This window comes from Microcaecilia unicolor, chromosome 2 (genome assembly GCF_901765095.1).
Source record: "Microcaecilia unicolor chromosome 2, aMicUni1.1, whole genome shotgun sequence".
Lineage (NCBI taxonomy): Eukaryota > Metazoa > Chordata > Amphibia > Gymnophiona > Siphonopidae > Microcaecilia > Microcaecilia unicolor.
The window spans coordinates 368185296-368208298 of NC_044032.1; the positions used below are offsets into that span (position 1 = coordinate 368185296).

At 46.4% G+C, this 23003-nt stretch overlaps 1 protein-coding gene across 3 annotated transcripts in view; it reads left to right on the forward strand.

Moving 5' to 3' along the window:
* LOC115462474 overlaps window positions 1-23003 on the forward strand; it is a 90467-nt gene that overhangs the window by 14201 nt on the left and 53263 nt on the right. For all 3 annotated transcript variants that reach the window (XM_030192470.1, XM_030192469.1, XM_030192471.1), the window contains exon 2: window positions 3186-3276. In XM_030192470.1, coding sequence (XP_030048330.1) covers window positions 3202-3276 — 75 coding nt within the window. In that variant the 5' untranslated portion in view covers window positions 3186-3201. The remainder of the gene's footprint in view (window positions 1-3185; window positions 3277-23003) is intronic.

Sequence of the window (23003 nt, forward strand, 5' to 3'; positions counted from 1 at the left end):
GGGGTCCAGGGGGTCTGAAAAACTTCATCCTTTAAAACTAGGTACTATTTTGTAAAAAAAAAAAAAAGGTTTAAACCAAAGAAACACAGAGTCCATCATTTCACAGCCAGACAAAAGATTTAACAATATCTTATGATCAACTGCATCGAAGGCGGCAGAAATGTCAAACTGTAATGACAGCATTTCTCCGCCCTCTACACAGCACCTGTCTGACAACAGAGGTCATAGACAATAAGAATGTCTCTCCATGCTGTGGAATATGCTGGGAAGAGGGCATGAGAGAAACTGGGAGAAGGCTGGGGAAGGGGCACTAGAGTGGCTAGGTGAAGGCTGGGGAGGGGATATGAGAGAGACTGGGTGAAGGCTGGGGAGGGGGATGAGAGAGGCTGAGTGAAAGTTCAGGAAGGGGCATGAGAGAAACTGGGTGAAGGCTGGGGGGGGGGGGGGGGTTATGAGAGAAAGAGACTAGGTGAAGGCTATGGGGGGGGGTATAAGAGAAACAGACACAGACAGACTGGATGAAGATTATGGGTGGATGGGTGGTATGAGCAAAACAGGCAGAATGGATGAAGGCTGGGAGAGGTGGTAGAGAAAAGCTGATGGGGACTCATGATAGGGGAAACAATGAAGTAATTGCCTCTTTGTTTCACCTATCTAGAGGTAGCTATTACACAGCTTACAGCATGCTTTGGGAAGGGAGACTTTTCACTTCTGCAGTGATTAGCAGAGGAATCTTAAGGAACTAAAGTTTCATTGCCCACACACACAAAATGGGGGGGGGGGGGGGGGGGGGCGGGGTGAGGGTAAAACCTTATAAAGTCAAATTCTAAAAGAGCTACTGCTAATCTGGGAAGGGATTCCTATCCCTCCCCCCCCCCCCCCCCCAAAAAAAAATCACTGGAGACAATGTTGGAAGACTGGGGAAGGAGACACGATAAAGGTATTAGACGCTGGCTCCTAAGTTTTTGGGCTGGCTCCTAGATTTACTGAAAATTTGTTGAGGCCTGACCTAACTGATTACTGAGATCTTTATAAGTCGCTCATGTTATAGAAGGTATTTCCAAATTTGAGCATATTACTCCTGTCTTGATCAATCTCCACTGGCTGCCTGTTGAATGACATATTTGTTGTAAGATTCTCTTTTTTTTTGCATTTTAAAAATGATTTATAATACTGCTTTTATGGCTATTGCCTAAAGTCTACATACATATCAACTTACCAGGCACGTTAGGTCAGCCATATAGGATCGACTAGAATGCTCCTTATTTTCACTTGGTTAAGCTTGATGAGTATCGGAATTCTATTTTCTATATTATGGAAGAGTTTACCTGCTAACATGAGGTCAATTAAAAACTTACAACTTTTCAAGAAAACTTTTAAAGATGAAAGGGGAGATAGTGGGAAAATGACCACGGACTCCAGAGACGAAAAGGACAATCTTAATGCTTGAGAAGATTTATTGATCAAAGACTCGACACAGTACTGTGTTTCGGCTCAATGGCCTGCTTCAGGAGTCTTTTTTTAACAAATGGATCTCAAAATCTCCAGAAATAATCTTTTTCAAACTGTAATTCAATGAATTGGTCTTGAAAAAGACCTATGTAGCAACAATACGAGTCTTCAAATCTGATTGTAGCATTTTATTTTTATTGTAGTCTCATTAGTGGGCGCCAGCAATTACATCATGTTGCGGCAGGCGTACATGCTCATGCCCAAAGTTAGGCGCAAGATCCGTGCTGTTAGTCTGCTGCAAAGGGCGTTCTGTGCGGAGCAACCTTTACAGAACACTAGCTTAGTGCAGGTCTTCCTGCAGCCTAACTTTGGGTGCCATTTACTGAATTCCCCCCATGGTGTAAGTGGGTGCATCTAAATGCAGGTGCATTAATGCTAACACTTTATTCTGTAACACAAATTATATGCATAATTGCTGTTATAGAATAATAGACCTTATAGATCTACCAATAAGAAACAAAGTCAGATCGTCAAGATCATACCTAAACCTACACTACTCAAATTGCAAAGGACTGATATACAAAACAACTTGTGCATCCGGCTTCTCCTACATAAGCGCACAACTAAGGAATGGCCTCCCAAAAGCTGTGAAAACAATTCATGACCACCTTGAACTTCAGGAAATCACTAAAAACCAACCTCTTCAAAAAGGCCTACCTCAACGACCCCACGTAAACCTCTTCACCCAGAAACACAGCATGACTATGATCGTACTGGACAACATGCAATCTTCATCTCTTCCGACCCTCCACATATACCTCATTTGATCACTATACAACCTTGTATTTGTTATTAACCGACTGGGCAAATGCCTTTGACGGTACTATGTAAGCCATATTGAGCCTGCAAATAGGTGGGAAAATGTGGGGTACAAATTCAACAAATAAATAATAATAATAATAAATAAAATTTGGCACCTAAATCTGGCAGCCTTTACTGACTTGCCCCCTATATATATATGTCTTGGCTCCATATGAGTCCAAATAACTTGAAAAAGTAACTAGCTAGTTACCTTGCTCTCTGAATATTACCAGTAGATCCAGCTAGTTATGGTTTTGTGAGAGTAAATACCACAGCAGTTACTTTACAGAAGTAACTTGTACAGTGATTATGACATCATAATATGCCTTTCTCAATTGTGCTTTTCTTGATTCAGACTAAACACTTAATAGCATGTGATCACTATCAGCCATGTCTCTCTCTTCCCTCTTAGTTGGGAAATGGGGGCTGGCTGCCTGGTTTTATTATTAAGTCAGAAATAAATATGATTGCACAACTGGATGCAGGTAAGTGCAGAAGAGAAGTATTTTCTTGCGGTACAAGAGGTGGGACTCCGAATGGTCAGTGGCTGCTCCCTCGTGCTGAGTTTGTGTGAAAAGCAAACAATGGTTCAGTTGTGTAGCGTTTTACAGTTGCCTGTTTTTCACTTTCTGTGTTTTGTTGGAATTTTTTGGTTTAACCTTCCGGTAGATCACTCAAATGTTTAAACGTCCAGGAAAGGAAACAGGAAGGCAGGCATTTTGTCTTTAAAAAATGAGAGACTAATGAGCAGGAAGATTTTGAGAACTGTATTAATAAGCAACTCTTTAACACCCTCAGATTTTTTTTGTATATAGACTTTACCTTCATTCTGTTGATATTTTCAATTAACTTTCTTGACTCTAACCTTGCAGAAATCTAGGAAGCACCATGTCTGAGGAGGATTATAATAAGGAAGGAAGTACCAAGTCTGGGAAGGACTGTAATGAGAAAAGCACTTTTTGGGTAAGACTTTCTTTTAACTGTCTTCCTGTGAAAGGCTATCGCAAACAAGCACTTTAGACAAACATTTCCACGGAAAGAAGCAGCCGTAGTTCTTGATGTTGAAATACTGGGTCATGCATGTGCATTTCCCTTAATGAAAAGGGGAATACACAGGTGGCATATAATGGAACCACCCCCAACAGTTACCTCAGAGGCTTTGCAGTTACTCCTGAATTCTATAAAATTGGGTGTCCAAATTTATGCTTAGTCTGCAAAGTCAGTTACACGTGCAACTTAATTTAATTGGTTGTTCATTGGAGTTAACAGCCAATTATTGGCTTATATTGGTGTTGATTGCTCCAATTGGCAGTTTGCACACGCATCTGACCTTAGTCACTATTCTAGAAGATGTGCACAGAATTTCTGTCACTCGAAACTTCTAGGTGGGTGTGGCTGTGGAGGGGCATGGGCGGGTCAGGGGCGTCGTTATGAGCTATGCGTACAGGTTATAGCATACAAGGAGTTACGTGCCTGCCAACAGTTAGGTGCAAAGTACTTACACCAGCCTTTGACAAGGCAGAAGTGCTGGTCCCTAAGTTAGGTGTGAAAGTGTGAACTTACGCTAGTATTCCATAACAACAATGTGTGGTAATTTGGGCACTGAATACTCTTAAGAATGTTAAAGTAGCTTTAAAAACCTGGTTATTCAATGAAGCTTTTCTTTAGAACAGTGGCGTAGCAAGGGCGGGGCGGTGGGGGCGGTCCGCCCCAGGTGTCAACGGGTGGGGGGTGCTCTGCTGGCGAGTCCCTACCAGCTCCATCCACCTGACAGCTGTGTGGTGCGGCGCCTCGCGTCTGCGCTGCTGTAAGAGAAGAAAATCGCCTCGTCGGCCCTTCCCTCACTCTGTCCCGCTCTCGAGGAAACAGGACGTTACATCAGAGGGCGGGACACAGTGAGGGAAGGGCCGACGAGGTGATTTTCTTCTTTTACAGCAGTGCAGAGTTGCGTGAGGCGCCAGGTGGACGGAGCTGGTAGACAGGTGGGGACTGGGTCGGGGGGGGGGGGAGTGGTGCCGTGTTGTCCTGCAGCCGGGGGGAGGGGGGGCACACAGCAGCGATCCGCCCCGGGTGGCAGTGAACCACAGAATGCCACTGCTTTAGAATACCTAGTTATCAAAGACGCTTGCGGTTGGTTCACCACCTGCTCCTTTCCCTTACTACTACTTTGTCCTGCCCTCTATCCTAGTTATTCCCTCCCTTCCTCCCTCCCCCTCCCTCATTTGTTGGTTTCCGTTAGACCTTTGTCTGTTTGTGTGGACTGCTTGGTTTCTTTCCTATCCAGGTCATTGTAGTCCCTGCCCTCTTTTTCAGTTTATATTTTTAGATTTGTAAACCACCCAGATCTGTCAGTCAGCTAGAGCGGTATAAAAAGTTTTAATAAGCGTAAACATAATCACTTACCGCACAGGAACTGCAAAACTTTACCACATTTTAGTAAAAGAGCCCCTAAGTTAACATTGTTATAACCTCATGAAATTAAAAGCTCTCTTAACATTTAAGGGCAGATGTCTATTATCCCATTAAATAGAACATAAATGATATATAATTAATAAAATATTAAACTTACTATTTATATATTTCTTATTTCTCCTTCCTAAAATACTTCCTATGACTATAATCAAGGAACATATACCATGAATTTCAAGATAGCTGTTTAAAAACGAACTGCTGTCAGTCTCTGAAACATGGCTCCTAACCTGCAAAACAAATCCGATCAGGGTGCTAGTCCAATGCTATAAAGAATAACAAAAAAATATTAATTTGACTTAAGCTATTTGTGGCACTAAGCAGCTAGCATGGGCATTACGATACAGTAGACATTTAGCATGGATCCACATTACTGATTACCATGTGTTATAATCAGCCAGCGTGGAAAACAACTTGCACGAGCTGCTTAACATGCAGAAGGGAGGGAACCAGGTGTAACAGAGGTAGAGTAGAGATGTGGCTGGTTGTAATAGCTAGTTGCAGGTTGGTACTATGCACTGTCTTTCACAATTGCCTATTAATGTGGCTGCATTGAATGCCACTACTGACCTGCCAAAAAAAAAAAAATAGATGTGATGGCAGATGGCAGTGGTTTGCCCCCCCCCCCCCCCCCGATTTTGACCTCCTGGCACATTAACCACCCCATTCAGTCCCCCCCCCCCCCCCTGCTGTGCTACAATCCATATCCTATATAATAAAACACACCTCTAACGTTCTGAAGCTGACTGCGTGGACATAAGCCTTGAGGCATTCGTGCTTCTGTATCCATCTCCTGAAATGATGACGTCTCCCACTTCCGGGTGCGTCAGCAGCGACAGTGCCCAATCACAACATAACAGCGCGAGCCAACTCCGCGTTGCTTGCTGAATGATCTGATCAAGTTTCTGTGCGTGCGTCTGACATCAGACGCACGTACAGAAACTTGATCAGACCATTCAACAAGCAACGCCGGCGCAGAAGAGAAGAGGACTTCGGCTGTCGGGGGTTGGGGTCCCCCCTCAGCACAGGTACGCGACGGCGGCAGGGGAGGGTTTTCGGTGGAAAGGGGGGTCGAGAGGGTTATGGCAGGGGGGTCCAGGGGTCAGTAATGCGGGGGGGGGGGGGGTGTTGAAATCGGAGGGAGGGGGGAGTCTGAAACTCGGTGGGAGGGGCGTGAGGGGGCCTTGAACTGGAAGGGAGGGAGGGGGTCTGGAACTCGGAAGGAAGGAAGGAAGGAAGGGAGGGAGGCATCGGTCTCGGAGGGGACAGAGCGAGACAGCGAGGGAGGGTGGGGGATTATCTTGCTAGCGCCCGTTTCATTACCAACTGAAACGGGCCTTTTTTTACTACTCCTATATAATAATTTGCACCTCCAACATTCCATGTCTGGCTGCCTGGGTTCGTAACATCTCCTGACATCAGCCAGCCTCCAGCGTTCCATTCCCCCTCACTGTCCCGCCCTCGCGTCAAGACGTAATGACATCAGAGGGCAGAACAGTGAGAGGGAAGGGAACGCTGGAGGCGAGCTGATGTCAGGAGGGATGTTACGAACGGAACGGAAGCCAGCGCTAGCCAGCCAGAGAACGTTCAGTTACAAATCGAGGGGAAGAGAGAATCGCGGGACATTGAGGGGAGGGGAGAGGAAGGGAAGGGAAGGGGAAGGCAGGGCAGACGAGAATTGATGGACATGGATGGGATGGGAGAACAGTAGAGGAGAGAATCGCGGGACACGGATGGGAGGGCAGGGAAGAGGAGAATGGCTGGACATGGAGGGGAGGGCAGAGGGGGGGGGGGGGGGGAGAAACAAAAAGCTTACATGACAGCCTTCCTAGGGCCCGTTTCATTGTTGAGGAAACAGGCATGGTTCCACTAGTACTTAAATAAAATCCTCCCCAAAATGAGTGGAGTGCCACAGGGATCTGCACTGGGACCATTGCTATTTAACATATTTATAAATAATCTGGAAATCAGAATGACGAGTGAGGTGATTACATTTGGGGATGACACAAAACTATTCAAAGTTGTCAAAATGCATGCTGATTGTGAAAAATTGCAGGAAGACCTTAGGAAACCTGAAGTCTGGGCATCTAAATGGCAGATGAAATTTAATGTGGACAAATGCAAAGTGATGCATATTGGGAAGAATAATCCGAATCATAGTTACCTGATGCTAGGGTCCACCTTGGGGGTCAGCATCCAAGAAAAAGATCTAGGGGTCATTGTAGATAATACGCTGAAATCTTCTGCCCAGCGTGCGATGGCAGCCAAAAAAGCAAACAGGATGCTAGGAATTATTAGGAAAGGGGTGCAAAATAAGACCAAGAATATTATAATGCCTCTGTATCAGTCCATGGTGCAACCTCACCTTGAGTATTGCGTTCAGTTCTAGTCACCGTATCTAAAAAAAGATATGACGGAAATAGAAAAGATTCAAAGATAAGCGACCAAAATGATAAAGGGGATGGAACTCCTCTCATATGAAGAAAGGCTAATGAGGTTAGGGCTTTTCAGCTTGGAAAAGAGACAGCTGAGGGGAGATATGATTGAGGTCTACAAAATCCTGAGTGGTGTAGAACAAGTAGAACTGAATCGATGTTTTAATCTTTCAAAAAGTACAAAGACTAGGGGACACTCAATGAAGTCACGTGGAAATACTTTTAAAACAAATAGAAGGAAATATTTTTTCACTCAACGAATAGTGTGATGCCAGGTACCTGTGACCTGGATTGGCCACTGTTGGAAGCAGGCTACTAGGCTATATGGAACATTGGTCTGACCCAGTATGGCTATATGTTCTCTATAGGTTTGTTGTTTGTCCCTTGTGCCTTTCTTTAGGTAAGGGTTTTTTTTGACCCCACAATTTTCTCCTTTTGTACGTTCAGCTCACTCAGAACTGGTTGATATTGGAGTCTTCAACTGCAGCTTCACAGTATTTTTCTCATTTGTAGCCATCTTCCCTTCTACATACTTTTGCCATTGCAGTGACTGCCCCAGACAGAAAAGAATCCAGATAGAATCCAGCATGTTGCATGCTGACACAGGCCACTAGGTGTTGCTGTTGTGCTGCTGTTGAGACTCACCTCCAAGGACAAGGTTGTTGCCTTTGCAGGGTTCCTAGTACTAGATAGCCTGAGGAGCAGAAATCAGCCTCAGAAATGAAATCCAGATTTCCTTGAGCCATCAGATTTCCTAGCTATGTTAAGTTTGTCATGGATAAGCAAGGGTAAGTTTTCTCCTGTTCAATCCTACAGTGACATCATACAGAACAAACACAGAGACCATGAAGCCTCGTCCTGCTAGGAGCAAGGGACTAAGCTACACCCCATCCTTCAACTGTCCTCTCAAAGGATGTACTTTATAAAGTCTTTATATTTCTATTCTATATGTACTTTATTTCTCCTGTATGTCTAGCTGTGGTATAAATTAACTGCTTGTTCTTGTGATACGTATTCATTAGAAGATTGGAATGTGGATATGTAATAGGGAAAGGGGATGGGATTTGATATACTGCTTTTCTGTGGTTACAATCAAAGTGGTTTACATATTATGTACAGGTACTTATTTTGTACCTGAGGCAATGGAGGATTAAGTGACTTGCCCAGAGTCACAAGGAGCTGCAGTGAGAATCGAACATGGTTCTCAGGCCGCTGCAGAAACCTGTAGCCATGGTATGAAAGGGTGTATGTGAATTGTGTTCAGTGAGTTGTTTGCTAGAGAGAGAACAGTATGTAGAAATACAACATAGTGTTCTGAATAGTCCACGTGACTGAGTTCAGTTTGCTAACATGACTGTGTATGTCTGTTGACTTTTGTACAGAAATACTTAGTTAAATAGTAGTAGTAGTAGTAGTACATACAGGCCGATGTTCAGATCACGGGAGTTAGCTGGGCTAACTCCCACAGTCAGTTCTAAAACAGGTTATTCAATGCCGGGTCATTTCCAGTGATCGGCAGTGAATATCCGGTTTACTGTTGGCCGGTTTGACTTTGACTGGCCAAGCCGATATTCAGCTCTGGCTGATCAAAGTCAAACCGGCTAAAGATAGGGCTGCTTTGCACACGGTCAAATATGGTCACTAAAGTTAAGCCGCAATGTGCTGAAAATTGGTGGATGGCCAGTTATATCGCTGATATTGACAGAATATCGGCAGATAGCCAGCTATGTGGCATTTAATTGACCAGGTGCAGATCCTGGCCAGTTAAATGCCTTTGAATATTGGGAGGAAAAAGAAGTGGTGAGTGTTTTAAGTGACTAATGCAGAAAGCTACTGTGGGCAGAACCACATGGTTAACGAGGGTTCTGCATGATGTTACTGACTGCATGGCTCACTGCGGCAGTTAATTCGTGCAGTACACCTGGGCACACAGTAGAACTAGAGGACATGAAGGGGGGTAGACTCAGGAAAAATGTCAGAAAGTATTTTTTCACGGAGAGGGTGGTGGATATTTGGAAAGCTCTCTCACAGGAGGTGGTGGAGATGAAAATGGTAACGGAATTAAAAAATGCGTGAGATAAACACAAAGGAATCTTGTTCAGAAGGAATGGATCCAGAGAAGGTTAGTAGAGATTGGGCGGCAATACCGGTAATCATAGGCGCCCGGTATAAGAGGCTTGGACAAGCTAAGCCTCCCCTGCTGTGCTCTGAGGGGTTTAAATTGTTGATTTACCTCCATCCTCACAGCAGGAGCTGCAGTGAAAGCCTTCTAGCCTTTTGTAAGCAGTTGTATAAATTGGTTTATGGTTTGTTTACCTTACTGCTGGGAGAGCAGTTCTGTTCTCTGAGTCTGACGTCCTGCACGTACAACGTGCAGGACGTAAGCAAACAAATTGAAGAGCAGGAAGGACTGAGAAGACGTCGGCTGGCGGGGAGTGGGATCCCCGCCAGCAAAAGTAAAGGTAGGCGGCAGCGGCGGCGGGTTCGCGGCGGGAGGGGGGGCGGCAATGTCGGCGGTGGGGGGGCGGCGCTGGGGGGAGGGCTAAAATGTGCCCCCTCCCCCCGGGCTTTGGACCCCTCACCCACGGAAGGCTGGCTACTCCCCTGGTTTGGAATATGTCCACTTTGAGAATCAGGTGCTCAACATTAAAAGTTTATATTTATTTACTTATTTATGGCATTTTATCCCACATTAAACATGAATTAGGGTGTTTTGTGGCTCTACATGAGAATTGTGATGATATGATCCCTTGTTTCATATTGTTGACGGTCTGCATTTTCCGTATGGGTGGTATATTGGTGTATTAGGTTCTGCCCAGTGTAATATTTATGGTACAGTAAGGTTCTGAGTGTGTTTTTGCACAAAGTTGTGCATAGTGTTTTGCAGTTGAGCGATTGTGCTTAGAATATGCTTTGAGCAACCACTTTGTTCTTTGACATATGATACATATCTAATATCTAAATTTAATAAAAGGTATTGTGACTTTTATTTTTATTTTTTTATTTTATCTGTGTGTTATCAGACAATTATGGATTTAAGCTCCACCCCTGGCCCCACCCCTAACCCCGCCCCCTTTAACCTCCCCAAACAGTTGGGCCACCGACCGCCTATGCCGGTAATTGGGAAGCAGACTTCTACTGTCTGTGCCCTGAAAATGGCAAGGATAAATCAAGGTCAGGTATACATATAAAGTAGCTCGTACAATGAGTTTATCTTGTTGGGCAGACTAGATGGACCATACAGATCTTTATCTGCCATCATCTACTATGTTATAGTAAAAGGAATGGTAATGATGTCATTAAGTATTCCTCTGCAGTGCACAGAAGTAAACAGGGAATTTTAAAGTGTGCACAATGTAAGAAGTTCACTGCCAGGTTCGTGGAAGGGCAAATGAAGAAGATTTAATGCCAGTTTTGGGGATTATTTTGCCAGTTTATTTATTTTTTGTGACCATATAGACCTGTAACTTTAAAAGACAGAATGGAAGTAACAGCTGTGTGTGCAGGTAACAGTGGATTCACCGTGAACATGGTTGAACAAAACCAAAGTATCAGCACACATCTGTGCAAATTGTTCTGCGCATAAATATTAGCCTCACAGAAAATTTATGTGCAGGTCATTTTTGTGAGGCTAATATTTATGGGCAGAACATTCTGGTTCATGCAGAGATATATGTTGGCACTTTAGTTTTCTTTAGACATGTGCACAGTGAAGCCGCTCTTTCTGCCAGGGCTGACCTTAAGCATGGGCAAATGGGCGAACACAAAGGGCCCTGCACTCCTAGGGGTCTACCTGGCATGTTCCCCTGTCTACCACCCCCCCCCTCCCATTTACCTTAAGACAATGTTTCTTTGTAGAGGGCTCAGGGCAGTGGCAGCAATTCACAAAGATTATCTGCTGCCAACTACAGAGCCTGTTTTCTGCTGTGTCCCGCCCCCTTATGATGTAACTTCCTGCTTCCGCAAGGGCAAAGGGCAGGATGCAACAGAGAGCAGGCTCTGGGGGTTGGCAGCAGACGGCTTAAGCAGATAGCTGTTGCTGCCCTGAGCACTCAAGTTTTAAAGTGTGTGTGTGTGTGGGGGGGTGGATTTCAGAGTCAAGGGGCATAATGGACCGCTGGGGCAGGGGCCCCAAACTGGACCACACAGGTCTCTACAATTGGTAAGGTCGGCCCTGCTTACTGCAGAACCTTTGTGCACATGTGTCTGCAGGCTTTCCCTGATTAGTGCGCAAGTTCTACATCTCATTAGCTTACTGCACTGTTGTGGGATATTTTCTCTTTAATCTTGCGGCAGAAGCTAAGCGCAAAGCCATGAGGCTCTACCATGAGGCTTTCTGCATTGACCCCTAAGGCAGATGGAAGCAAACTTTTTTACCCAGGCCTTTTCCATGGTTCTTACTTGTGCCAGAGAGAAAAGGGGGTCTGCTGTGGTACTGTCCTTTACTAGAGCCCCTTAGAGCTGGCAAGAGCTATTACAGGTAGCCTCACTGAAGGTGCCATGTCATAGAATAGCGCGCCCAAATTCTTTAAGAAAGCTTTCAGGTCAGCTGCCTTTATGCATAACTTGATGCAACCCTGATGATAATCTGCATCTTTGGCTGGATACTTGAGAGAAAATCAGATCCCATGATTATAGAGCTCGGAGCAGTAGAGTGCTCAGTAACCTGGGCCAAAATGTCTTTGAACAACACAGCTGTTGCCACCCAAAGATTCAGACGGTTCGACCCTCAGAACAGCAGCTTTGTCTGCTGAGTTTGAAACGTGAGCAATCATTGCTTGGGGGCTTCCCATTGACTGTGAGCCCAGGCGATGCACCTGTTCTACCTGTAGTCTGTTCAAGAGCTGCTGATAGCTCACTTTCACAGATTTACATCAATGATTATGGAATTCCAATGATCCACAGATTGTTCCATCTCTATTGTTCTCCTGGTCCCCAGTACACTCAGTGAGGACTGCATTCTGTTTCTTGAGCTGTGCTACCTCCTCTGTGAGTTGGTTCGTTGCCATTTCTTGGGCCACTATTCTGTGCTGGTGATCTTTAATTTTTGCCACTTGGGTCAATAACAGGACACCTGTATGAGAAGTTGAAAAAGGGACCTATTTATTTTATAAAGCTAAGCTAGGTACCTATGCACCTTCATAAAATAGGCTCCCAGATTCAGCTCCAACAATGCAAAAATGCTAATGTACAAATTAACACCTGTTCAGAAGAAGATGTAGATGTGTGAATGTACACTACACCTGTAGTCATGAATTTTATACGTGTGTATACTGTAATCCACCTCTGTTTCACCAAGTTATGCCCCCGGTAGAGGCCAACCGAATCCAGTGGTTTTGATTCCGTTCCATCCAAAACCAATCCGCGGCTGAAACTGAAAACAAAAATGGTGCCTTGCAGGTTCTCCCAGGCCAGCTACCGCTGTCACCACACCCCACGCCCCAGAAGAGGGGAGCAATCTCTAGTCACTCCTGCTTATTTTGCCTTCAATTCTTAAATGGCTGCTGTGAGAAGTCCCAGCAGCCATTTTGGCTGAGAAACCTGCAGGGACATGAGTGACTCGGGTTCGCTGTTGACTAGAAAAAGCCACTAGACCACCAGGCCGTTTAAAGGTAGGCCCGATGAGGGCCTTCGGGTGGTGGGAGAGAGGAGGGGTTAGGGTCGAATGGCCAGTCGGTTTGGGAGGACCCGCTTACTTCAGGGGGGGGGGGGGGTTGGTGTCGAGCAGGGACTGTATCTCCATGTTCAAGTGTAAAGCGCTGCGTACGTCCAGTAGCGCTATAGAAATGATAAGTAGTAGTAGTAGTGATGGAGAGTGATGGGGGAGTGGAGAGTTTTGGTTTCAGCAAAAAATGCTGTTTTGGTGCCAAATCCAAAACCAAAATTTGGTCAGCCTCTAGCCCACGGGAATGCCTGTATACTGATTGCGTAAAAGTAAGCGTACATTTTCCATGCATGCACTCTGTACGCATGCATGCAGCTACGCAATCTTATAAAAACTCTTTCCTGCATGCAAAACAGACTTTAAATATGGAAAGAGCTTCATAAAATTATGCCCTACAAGATTAAGAGAGTAATTTTATAAGGGGGCACTCACTTTAAATGGTAAGGCACGCACCCTCTGTGGTGGTATTTTAGTAATTTAAGCGTGGATGTGGCCACATATGTGCATAAATACCAACCAGTGCAAAAGTTCATTCTTTGCAATGTTGGTATGTAATTTGCTGGTGGGCATGCACACGATTGTTGTTTGGGCACTGTGTGCAACTATCCTTTTAGATTATAAAACGCTATAATTTACGCATCTATTTGAAAAATTTTGGTGTCTGTTTCTGCCACTTTATGCTGGTCTACTTGTCTTTATAAAACAGGCTTACCATAAGCACTGTAAGAAGTTTTTAAGCTAATTCTATTACATAGGTGCTAACATTTTTACACCAGTTGCATACATAAATGGTTAGAATGCCAGTATATACGTGTGTATATGGCAGTGAACAAAAGCAGATCGGACACATGAATATATACTCTCGAAAGCCTTTATTCTGACATTTAAAAAAAACAAGCCCGACACTGGCCGTGTTTCGCCCACACAAGGGCTGTGTCATAACAAATATAAGTGTAATTTAAAAAGTCAAAACATGTACACACACACACACACACACACACACACACAACTACATAAATATAAAATTGAACCAGAAGGATTAGTAAAAATAAAAGGACACCTACCCAAGTGGTGTTTAAGATTTGCTCACCACCTTGGTAAAACTAGAAAAAAACTCATATATATATATATTTAGTAGCAGCCAATAGCAAAATCAAGCATCCACATTCATAATGTAACATAAAAAAGATCTCCTCTTCATGGTTGGTTTAGTTACATTCTTTGGGGGAGGGGGAAAAATACAAAAGTTTGAAAAATGTGAAGTCCAGATTTGTGATGTGATTAGCAGTGGATTCTGTATACCGTGCATTTGCTTTGTTGGATATATACCGTTTAGCAACTTTATAATGACATTGCTGTGCTTTTTCTATGGTGTACAGAGATTTTTCACAAGTTAATAAAGACTTCTTGTAAATTAAAAAAAAAAAAAAGATCTCCTCTTACCAGCTCACTCCACAAGATGGCAGCCTTTCACAGCGTTCCTGCAGTGCTCATCGTACCAACAAATCAGTAACTCTTTACATGGTTGCTGGTCATACCTCTGAAGGAGGTCAAAAGTCAGAGGACCAAAGAGATAATATTTTAAAAACCAATTTGGACAAACAAATGGTAATCCCTTACAATTCTAAAATAAATGTGGAGAAATAAATAGTTACTACTAACAAATTGCTCTAAAAAAAATGCCACTTAAAAAAGTCACATAAAAACAGGCCAAAAAACCTGTAGAAACAGAAACTTCTGCAAAAAGGAGACTCAACAACTTATTTAAAACAAAAACACTGAAAAATCACTGCCAAATATATGCGTGTATATGCCAAAATTCTGCTTAAGCACTGTTCTGTAAATGTGAGCATATCTTACATAGAGGAGCATAATCGAATGGCACCGGCCATCTATATGGCTTGCGCCAAAAAGCGGCGACCCAACCGTATTATCGAAATAAGATAGCCGGCTATCTTTCGTTTCGATAATACGGTTGGAGCCGGCCACATCTCAGCATTTGGGCCGGCTTTAGAGATGGCCAGCATTGGTTTCCGGCGATAATGAAAACTAATGCCGGCGATCTTACACCCGGCCAAATCCAAGGTATTTGGTCGTGGGAAGAGCCAGCATTTGTAGTGCACTGGTCCCCCTGACATGCCAGGACACCAGTCGGGCACCCTAGGGGGCAATGCAGTGGACTTCAAAAATTGCTCCCAGGTGCATAGTTCCCTTACCTTGGGTGCTGAGCCCCCCAAAACCCACTCTCCACAACTCTACACCACTACCATAGCCCTAAGGGGTGAAGGGGGTACCTACATGTGGGTACAGTGGGTTTTGGGGGGTTTGGAGGGCTCCCATTTACCACCACAAGTATAACAGGTAGAGGGGGATGGGCCTGGGCCCACCTGCCTGAAGTGCACTGCACCGCACCCACAAAAAACTGCTCCAGGGACCTGCATACTGCTGACAGGGAGCTGGGTATGACATTTCAGGCTGGCACAGAGGCTGCCAAAAACTGTTTTTTAATTTTTTTGGGGGTGGGAGGGGGTTGGTGACCACTGGGGGAGTAAGGGGAGGTGATACCCGATTCCCTCCGCTGGTCATCTGATCAATTGGGGCACTTTTTTGAGGCTTGGTCCTAAAAATAAATGGACCAAGTGGAGCCGGCGAAGTACTCGCCAGAGCCGGCCTTCTTTTTTCCATTATCGGCCGAAGCCGGCCATCTCATAACCATGCTCCCGTCCCGCCTTCCATACCCTGCGGAAACGCCCCCTTTAACTTTGGCCGGCTTTGCGATGGAAAGCAGTTGGAGCCGGCCAAAATTGGCTTTCGATTATACCGATTTGGCCGGGTTCAGGAGATGGCCGGCCATCTCCCGATTTGTGTCGGAAGATAGCCGTCGATCTCCTTCGAAAATAAGCAGGATAGTGTGTATTTTACAGGTGGGCGTACATATAGGCAGAGTCTGAGCAGAGCATGAAACTCACTTAGGCACATAAGGTGTAGAATACCATGTTATGTGCATGTCTCCAGCACTTATGGCTAGCGTAAATGCTTATGTCTAAATTCTATGCTTGTATATACCTGGTTATGCCAGAATTCTATATAGGAAAATGGATGCCTGTGTTTCTTTATAGACTGGGCATCTAATTATAGGTACATAGGTATAGATTTCCTTTCTTTATAAATATGTATCCCCCTTATAAAATTACCTACTAAGCCTATTGGTAGATTGGAGCAGGTAAATACCTCCAGGTCTCAGCTGGAGTGACAAGAAGAAAAAAGTAGTCAAAAGGCCACACCACTGGGGCATCATGAAGTAAAAACACCTTTATTTGGTGCTCCCAAGAATAAGTCTATATAGATAGAAAATGAGCACTAGCAAGGGAAAAAAACCAATGCAGGTAAAATTCAATTAAAGTTCGAAAGAGAATCCTTAGTTCAAGTCCTTAGATGTGAAAGGGGCATCCCTGTAGGTAAACCCCTCTCTTCTACACCTTCTTGGTTCATGTTTTATTTAAATACCTTCAGTGCCAAGTGTTCTGGTCTCCTTATCTCTAAAATGGGAGATATACCAGCTCATTTTCGAAAGAGATCGCCGGCCATCTTCTAACACAAATTGGGAGATGGCCGGCGATCTCCTGGAACTGGCCAAATCGGTATAATAGAAAGCCGATTTTGGCCGGCTTCAACTGCTTTCCGTCGCAGAGCCAGCAAACTTCAAGGGGGCGTGTCGGTAGGGTAGTGAAGGAAGGACTGGTGTGGGACAGGGACATGCTCACGAGATGGCCGGCTTCGCCCGATAATGGCTTGACTAGCATTTCGCCGGCTTTACTTGGTCCCTTTTTTTTCATGACCAAACTTCAAAAAGGAGCCCCAACTGACCAAATGACCACTGGAGGGAATCGGGGATTACCTCCCCTTACTCCTCCAGTGGTCACCAACCTCCTCCCACCAAAAAACCCCCACATTTTTGCCAGCCTCTAAGCCAACCTGAAATGTCATACCAAGCTCCCTGACAGCAGTTGCAAGTCCCTGGAGCAATTTTTAGTGGGTGCTGTGCACATCTGGCAGGTGGATCCCCCCCCCCCCACTACCTGTTATACTTGTGGTGGTAAATGGGAGCCCTCCAACCCCCCCCCCCAAAAAAAACCCCACTGTACCCACATGTAGGTGCCCCCCTTCATCCCTAAGGGCTATGGTAGTGGTGTACACTTGTGGGTAGTGGGCTTTGGGGGGGGGATTTGGGGGGGCTCAGCACACAAGGTAAGGGAGCTATGTACCTGGGAGCTATTTTTATTATTATTTTTTTAATTTTTAGAAGTGCCCCCTAGGGTGCCCGGTTGGTGTCCTGGCATGTGACGGGGCCAGTGCACTACAAATGCTGGCTCCTCCCATGACCAAATGCCTTGGATTTGGCCGGGTTTGAGATCGCCGGCATTATTTTCCATTATCACCGAAAACCGATGCTGGCCATCTCAAACCTGGCCATCTCTGACATTTGGCTGGGCCCAACCGTATTAGCGAAGAAAAAGATGGCAGGCCATCTTTTTCAAAAATACGGTTGGCTCCGCCCATTTACAGAGCCGGCCCCAGAGATGGCCGCCCATAGAGATGGCCAGCGCCATTCGATTATTCCCCTCATAGTATGGGGAAATGATTTTTCTCCCCAAGAGAGTGAGAAACGGATTCCTTTCAGTAAAATCCCCTTGCCAGCTCGTCAGGATTAGAGAATGACACAGGGACAAAGTTTGTTCCCATCCCAGTGAACTCTGTCCCTGTCTCCACCCCATCCTCATCCCCACGATCACTGTCTCCATCCCTGCCTGGTTCCCGCGAGCTCTGTCTGATCCCATCTGCACAAGCCTCAAACAGTTATGATTTTATATTGAAATCATTTTATTAAAGTATAAAAGAGAAACAATATTCTGTATAACTGTTGTTTTATAAATCACAATCAATACAGAACAAGGATCAACAAAACCCCTCCCCTCCCCCTCACAAATATCCTCTCCATTTTCAGGAAAACTGAACATGCCAAATTACTGCAGAATGCTACATAGATAAATTCATCCTAATAGAATACCTCAGTCACACACACAGAACACAAATGCCAGATATATAATAGCTGACCAAAAATGATAAACATAAATTAAACCAAAATCCCAAGAGGCCACACCAAAGAAATAGAAAGAGATGCATTTCCTCCTATACTGTGCAAAATGTAAAGATCACACATGCCAGGGATGGTCTTAGAAAAGTGCAACTAGGGCGCCTGCCCCTTGGCCAGAGAGAGCCCTAAGCCTGCTGGAAGCTGAAGAAGGTATGGCTTGGTAGAGGGCTTTGGGATCCCCTCCCAAATTTCTGCCCTGGGCCCCAGCCATGTCTAATACCAGCTCTGGCCAGATACACATTTCAAATCTGACATATTCTAATCACAAAAGAGAAAATAATTTTCTTTTCTACCTTTTGTTGTCTGGTCATTTTATTTTTCAAATCATGTTGGTCCCAGGCTCTGGTTTCTGTTTCCCTCTGTCTTCTCTAAACTCACTTACCAGGGTCTCCTGCCATTTTAACATTTCTTCTTTCTCTGTGCTCACCATCTATCTTCCATCTTTGTGTACCTATCTTTCCCCATGTTTAGCATCTCCCTTCTCTGTGTCCCCTTATACTTCCCTATCCAGAATCTCCCCTGTGTCCATCTCCCTGCATTCATCATCACCTCCCCCAGTGTCCAAAATCACTCCTCTGTGTCCCTATGCCCCACCAAGTCCAGCATCTCCCATACATGCTCCTATTCTCCCCCATGTCTAACATCTTCCCTCTGTGTCCATTATACTCCCTCCCATGTCTGGCATTGACCCTCTGTGTTAATATACCATCTGCATGCAGCATCTCCCCTTTGTATCCCTGTCCCTATGCTTCCCTCCATACCCATCATCTCCCCTCTGTTTCTGTATACCTCCCTGTGTCCATCTTCTCCCCTCTCTTCCTCTTCCACACCAATGTGTCTCTCTCCCTCCGCCCCTCCGCTGTGTGTTTAGTATTTCATTCTCTCTTCCTTCATCGCCTTGGTTCAGTATCTCTCTTTCCCTTCTCTACCCTCCTGCCCATAAGTCCAGCACCTCTCTCCTTCCCTCCAGCAGCCCTCTCATGGGTCCAACACCTCTCTCCAGTCCCCTCCCATGGTACTCTAGCACCTCTCTCCATTCCCTCCAGCCCCCCCATAGGCCCAGCACCTTTTCCTACATCCAGCCCCCCATGGGACTCCAGCCCAAAATGGATGCGTGACAATTTTTATTTTCCATTACGTTCATTCCCACTATTCCAGGACAAGTGGCTAGTTATGCCTATCGACCAACAGGTGGAGATAGAGAATACAGAACTGAGCACCACTACATAGTTCCCTGCTAGTAGCTCAGCTCCTCAGTATCTTCTATCTCTAGCAGATGGATGGACAGACTTCCTCTGTCTCTGGTTCTGAGGCCTTGCTCCTGGTCCAGTTGGTCAACTGGTTCCCAGTTGAGCATAGTGAGCAGACATACCTGGTGGTTCTGGGTCCCTGTCGTGCTTTCCCCCTGGAGTGTTCTGCGTCCTTTTCCTGCGGCAATCTCTGGTCATTACAACCCCCGCTGGGAGTGCAAGGAGCTGCCCGTCTCGCAGCGGGCGGGGTTCCTCCTTGGGCTGCTGCACGGTGTGCAGTCCGGTTCCCAAGTGGAGGGGTTGAATCGGGGCTCATGCACACAGAGCGCCCTCAGTTTCAGGAATGCATTTCTTACAGCTCTGGTCCCTAGTGCAGCGTGGATGGAGGCGGGAATGGCAGCCATTTTGTTCTCTGCCGGCATGAGGGCCTGTGCAGACAGCTGTAGCAGTGGGGATCTCTTCGTGGGGGGGGGGGGGGGGGGGCTGGGTCAGGGCCTGCCCTTCTGATCTTGTTTTCTTGCTCCGCCAGACTTTGGGTTGGTGCAAGTAGTCCCTTCTCCAGCAGCCATAGCATCTCCTGAGAGAGAGGGGACTGGGATTTCCCTGCCAGCTCCCAGGAGTTTGCAGCTCATAACATGTGGAGTCTTCGCTTTGTTTTGCTGCAGTTGGACTGCTCAATGGGGTCTCCTCTGTCAGAGCCCTTGGTGGAGAGGGGGATGACCTTCGGGTGCTCGGTCTGTTTCAGTGGGGGGAGTGTGGCTCCCTGTTTTCGGTGGGACTAGCAGCGCTTCCCATAGCGGAACCCTTGGGGTTCTCTGGAGGAGAGTCTGGTGGCTAGCCTTACGTGGGGCCTCAGGGGCCTGTCCAAGGTGTTCCCCATGTAATGGTCATTCGGGGCCTGTTTACCACAATGTAAAGTGCACCTGTCTCAGGCCTGCAGGTTGGGAGAACCATGGCCCACCTCTTTTCTCTAGTGCCAGCGAGAAGGAGAAGCCTTATTCCCTACGTTGGACTCAGTGTCTGCAGTCACCTTGAAATTTCCCTTCCTGGTTGCTGGCAGCATTGCCTCGCAGAATCTGCTAGATGGGAAGCTGAATCAGACCTTGTAGCCTGTCTTGGAGGTGTTTGCATTAGGAGCTGCAGGCTTCTATTGGTAGCCCTTTGGTCAAGGGCTGCGGCATCAGCAGTCTGTTTCCCGGGACAGTCCCCGGGCTACCTGGTTGGAGGCACGTTTGGCCTGCCTGGTGGACGCTATGTATGATATTCTTTGGGCTTTGGCCAAGGGTATGTCTGGCATTCAGCACAATCTGTCAGTTCTGGCTGCGGGCGTGGGTGGTGGTTGCCACCTTCAAGGCCTGCGTGGTCAGGTTTCCACTTTGGGGCACCTTTCTCTTTGGGTACACTCTCAGCAACTTTGTTCAGGAGCTGGGTGAGTCGGACTCCAGCATTTGCCAGGGTACGTTCCTCATTCTTGGACTGCCCTGTGGGCTCGGCAAGTGCCCGGTTTCGTGTCAGCACGAAGGGTAGGCCTGGTCATCAGAATTTTGGTCAGAGGGCTCGGTTTCGATCTTGGCAGTCTCCCGGGGAATGGGGAATGGGGAACCAGGAACCAGCAGGGCACTCGGAGTGAGTGACTGCTGTCTCCTGGCCATCCTTGGATGGCCAGGCTGGCCGGCCCGTCTAGGCCGACATGGAGCTGCTTTCGGGCATTTCGGGATGTGTGGACTACCTTCCCCTCAGCTTAGGTGCTGGATTTTCTGGGTGATGGCTTCTAGCTGGAGTTCTCCCCTCAGGTAGCCCCTCTCTTCTTGCAGTCTCCTTGTCAGAGGGGGCCTCTGTCTGCTCAGAGCAGAAGAGCAGTGGAGGTGCTGTTATCCTTTTGGGCCATTGTTCCCGTCCCTCCTGCCAAGCGCTGTTTGGGGTTCCCAGGAAGACGGGAACAGTGCAACCCATTCTGGGTCTCAAGGTATCCATTTTCAGATGGCGGCCCTGAGGTCTCTGATTGCCTCCGTTTGGAAGAGAAAGTTTCTCTCCGCTCTCGATCTCAGGGAGGCATAATTCTCTTTCCCGCTACAGGCTGCCTTGTCAGTTCATTTCCTGTTCTGGACCCTGCCAGTTGGTTCCGTCTCGGACCCGAGGACCCTTTTTGAGGTCACGCTTATAGTGGCGGTCTTTCTGCGGAGACAGAGGCTTTTGTGTTCTCCTGTACCTGGATGACTCCGGGCCTCTTCTTGCCTAGCCTGAGTAGAGACCTCTTCAGCAATGGTTCACCACCAGCTTTTTGTCTGGTTTCAGTGTTTAATTTCAACAGGAGCAGGCTGGTGCCAGTTTGCCAACTTTTATTCCCGGTGAGCTTGAGTGTTTCTTCAGAGGGACAGCGCTTTAAGTTAACTTGCAAGTATCTCGGTCCTTCTTTGTCCCCAGCCACAAGCCTGGTATTTCGTGCAGGTCCTTAGATTTTATTTATTTATTTGTTGCATTTGCATTGTCCCATCTATTTGCAGGCTCAATGTGGCTTACATTGTTCCGTAATGTTACAAATCTTGGTGTCATCTGCAAAAAGGCAAACTTTGCCTTCTAACCCTTCGGCAACGTCACTCACAAATATATTGAACAGAATCGCCCCAGCACCGATCCCTGAGGCACTCCACTAATCACCTTTCCCTCATTCGAGTGAATTCCATTTACCACCACCCTCTGATGTCTGTCCATCAACCAGTTCCTAATCCAGTTCACCACGTCAGGTCCTATCTTCAGCCTGTCAAGTTTATTCAAGAGCCTCCTGTGGGGAATTGTGTCAAAAGCTTTGCTGAAATCTAAGTAGATTACATCTATAGCACTTTCCAGATTCAATTCTCCGGTCACCTAATCAAAGAATTCAATGAGATTCATTTGGCATGATTTACCTTTGGTAAAACCATGTTGTCTCGGATCTTGCAACTTATTGGCTTCTAGGAAATTCACTATCCTTTCCTTCAGCATCGCTTCCATTACTTTTCCAGTAACCGAAGTGAGGCTTACCGGCCTGTAGTTTCCAGCTTCTTCTCTATCACCACTTTTGTGGTTGAAGGCGTAGCGAAGGTGAGTCTTGGGCATGCCTAACACATGGGCATCCTCGACCCATAATCGAAAAAAAGGGCGTCCCTGACGAGCACTTGGACGACTTTACTTGGTCCTTTTTTTCTTATGACCAAGCCACGAAAATGTGCCCGAACTGACCAGATGACCACCGGAGGGAATCGGGGATGACATCCCCTTACTCCCCCAGTGGTCACTAACCCCCTTCCCACCCTCAAAAAATTAAAATTTTTTTTTTTTGCCAGCCTCAAATGTCATACTCAGGTCCATTGCAGCAGTATGCAGGTCCCTGGAGCAGTTTTATTGGGTGCAGTGAACTTCAGACAGGTGGACCCAGGCCCATACACCCCATACCTGTTACACTTGTGGTGGTAATGTGAGCCCTCCAAAACCCACCAGAAACCCACTGTACCCACATCTAGTGCCCCCCTTCACCCATAAGGGCTATGGTAGTGGTGTACAGTTGTGGGGAGTGGGTTTTGGGGGGCTCAGAACACACGGTACTGGAGCTATGCACCTGGGAGCAATTTCTGAAGTCCACTACTGCCCCCTAGGGTGCCCGGTTGGTGTCCTGGCATGTGAGGGGGACCAGTGCATTACGAATGCTGGCTCCTCCCACGACCAAAGGGCTTGGATTT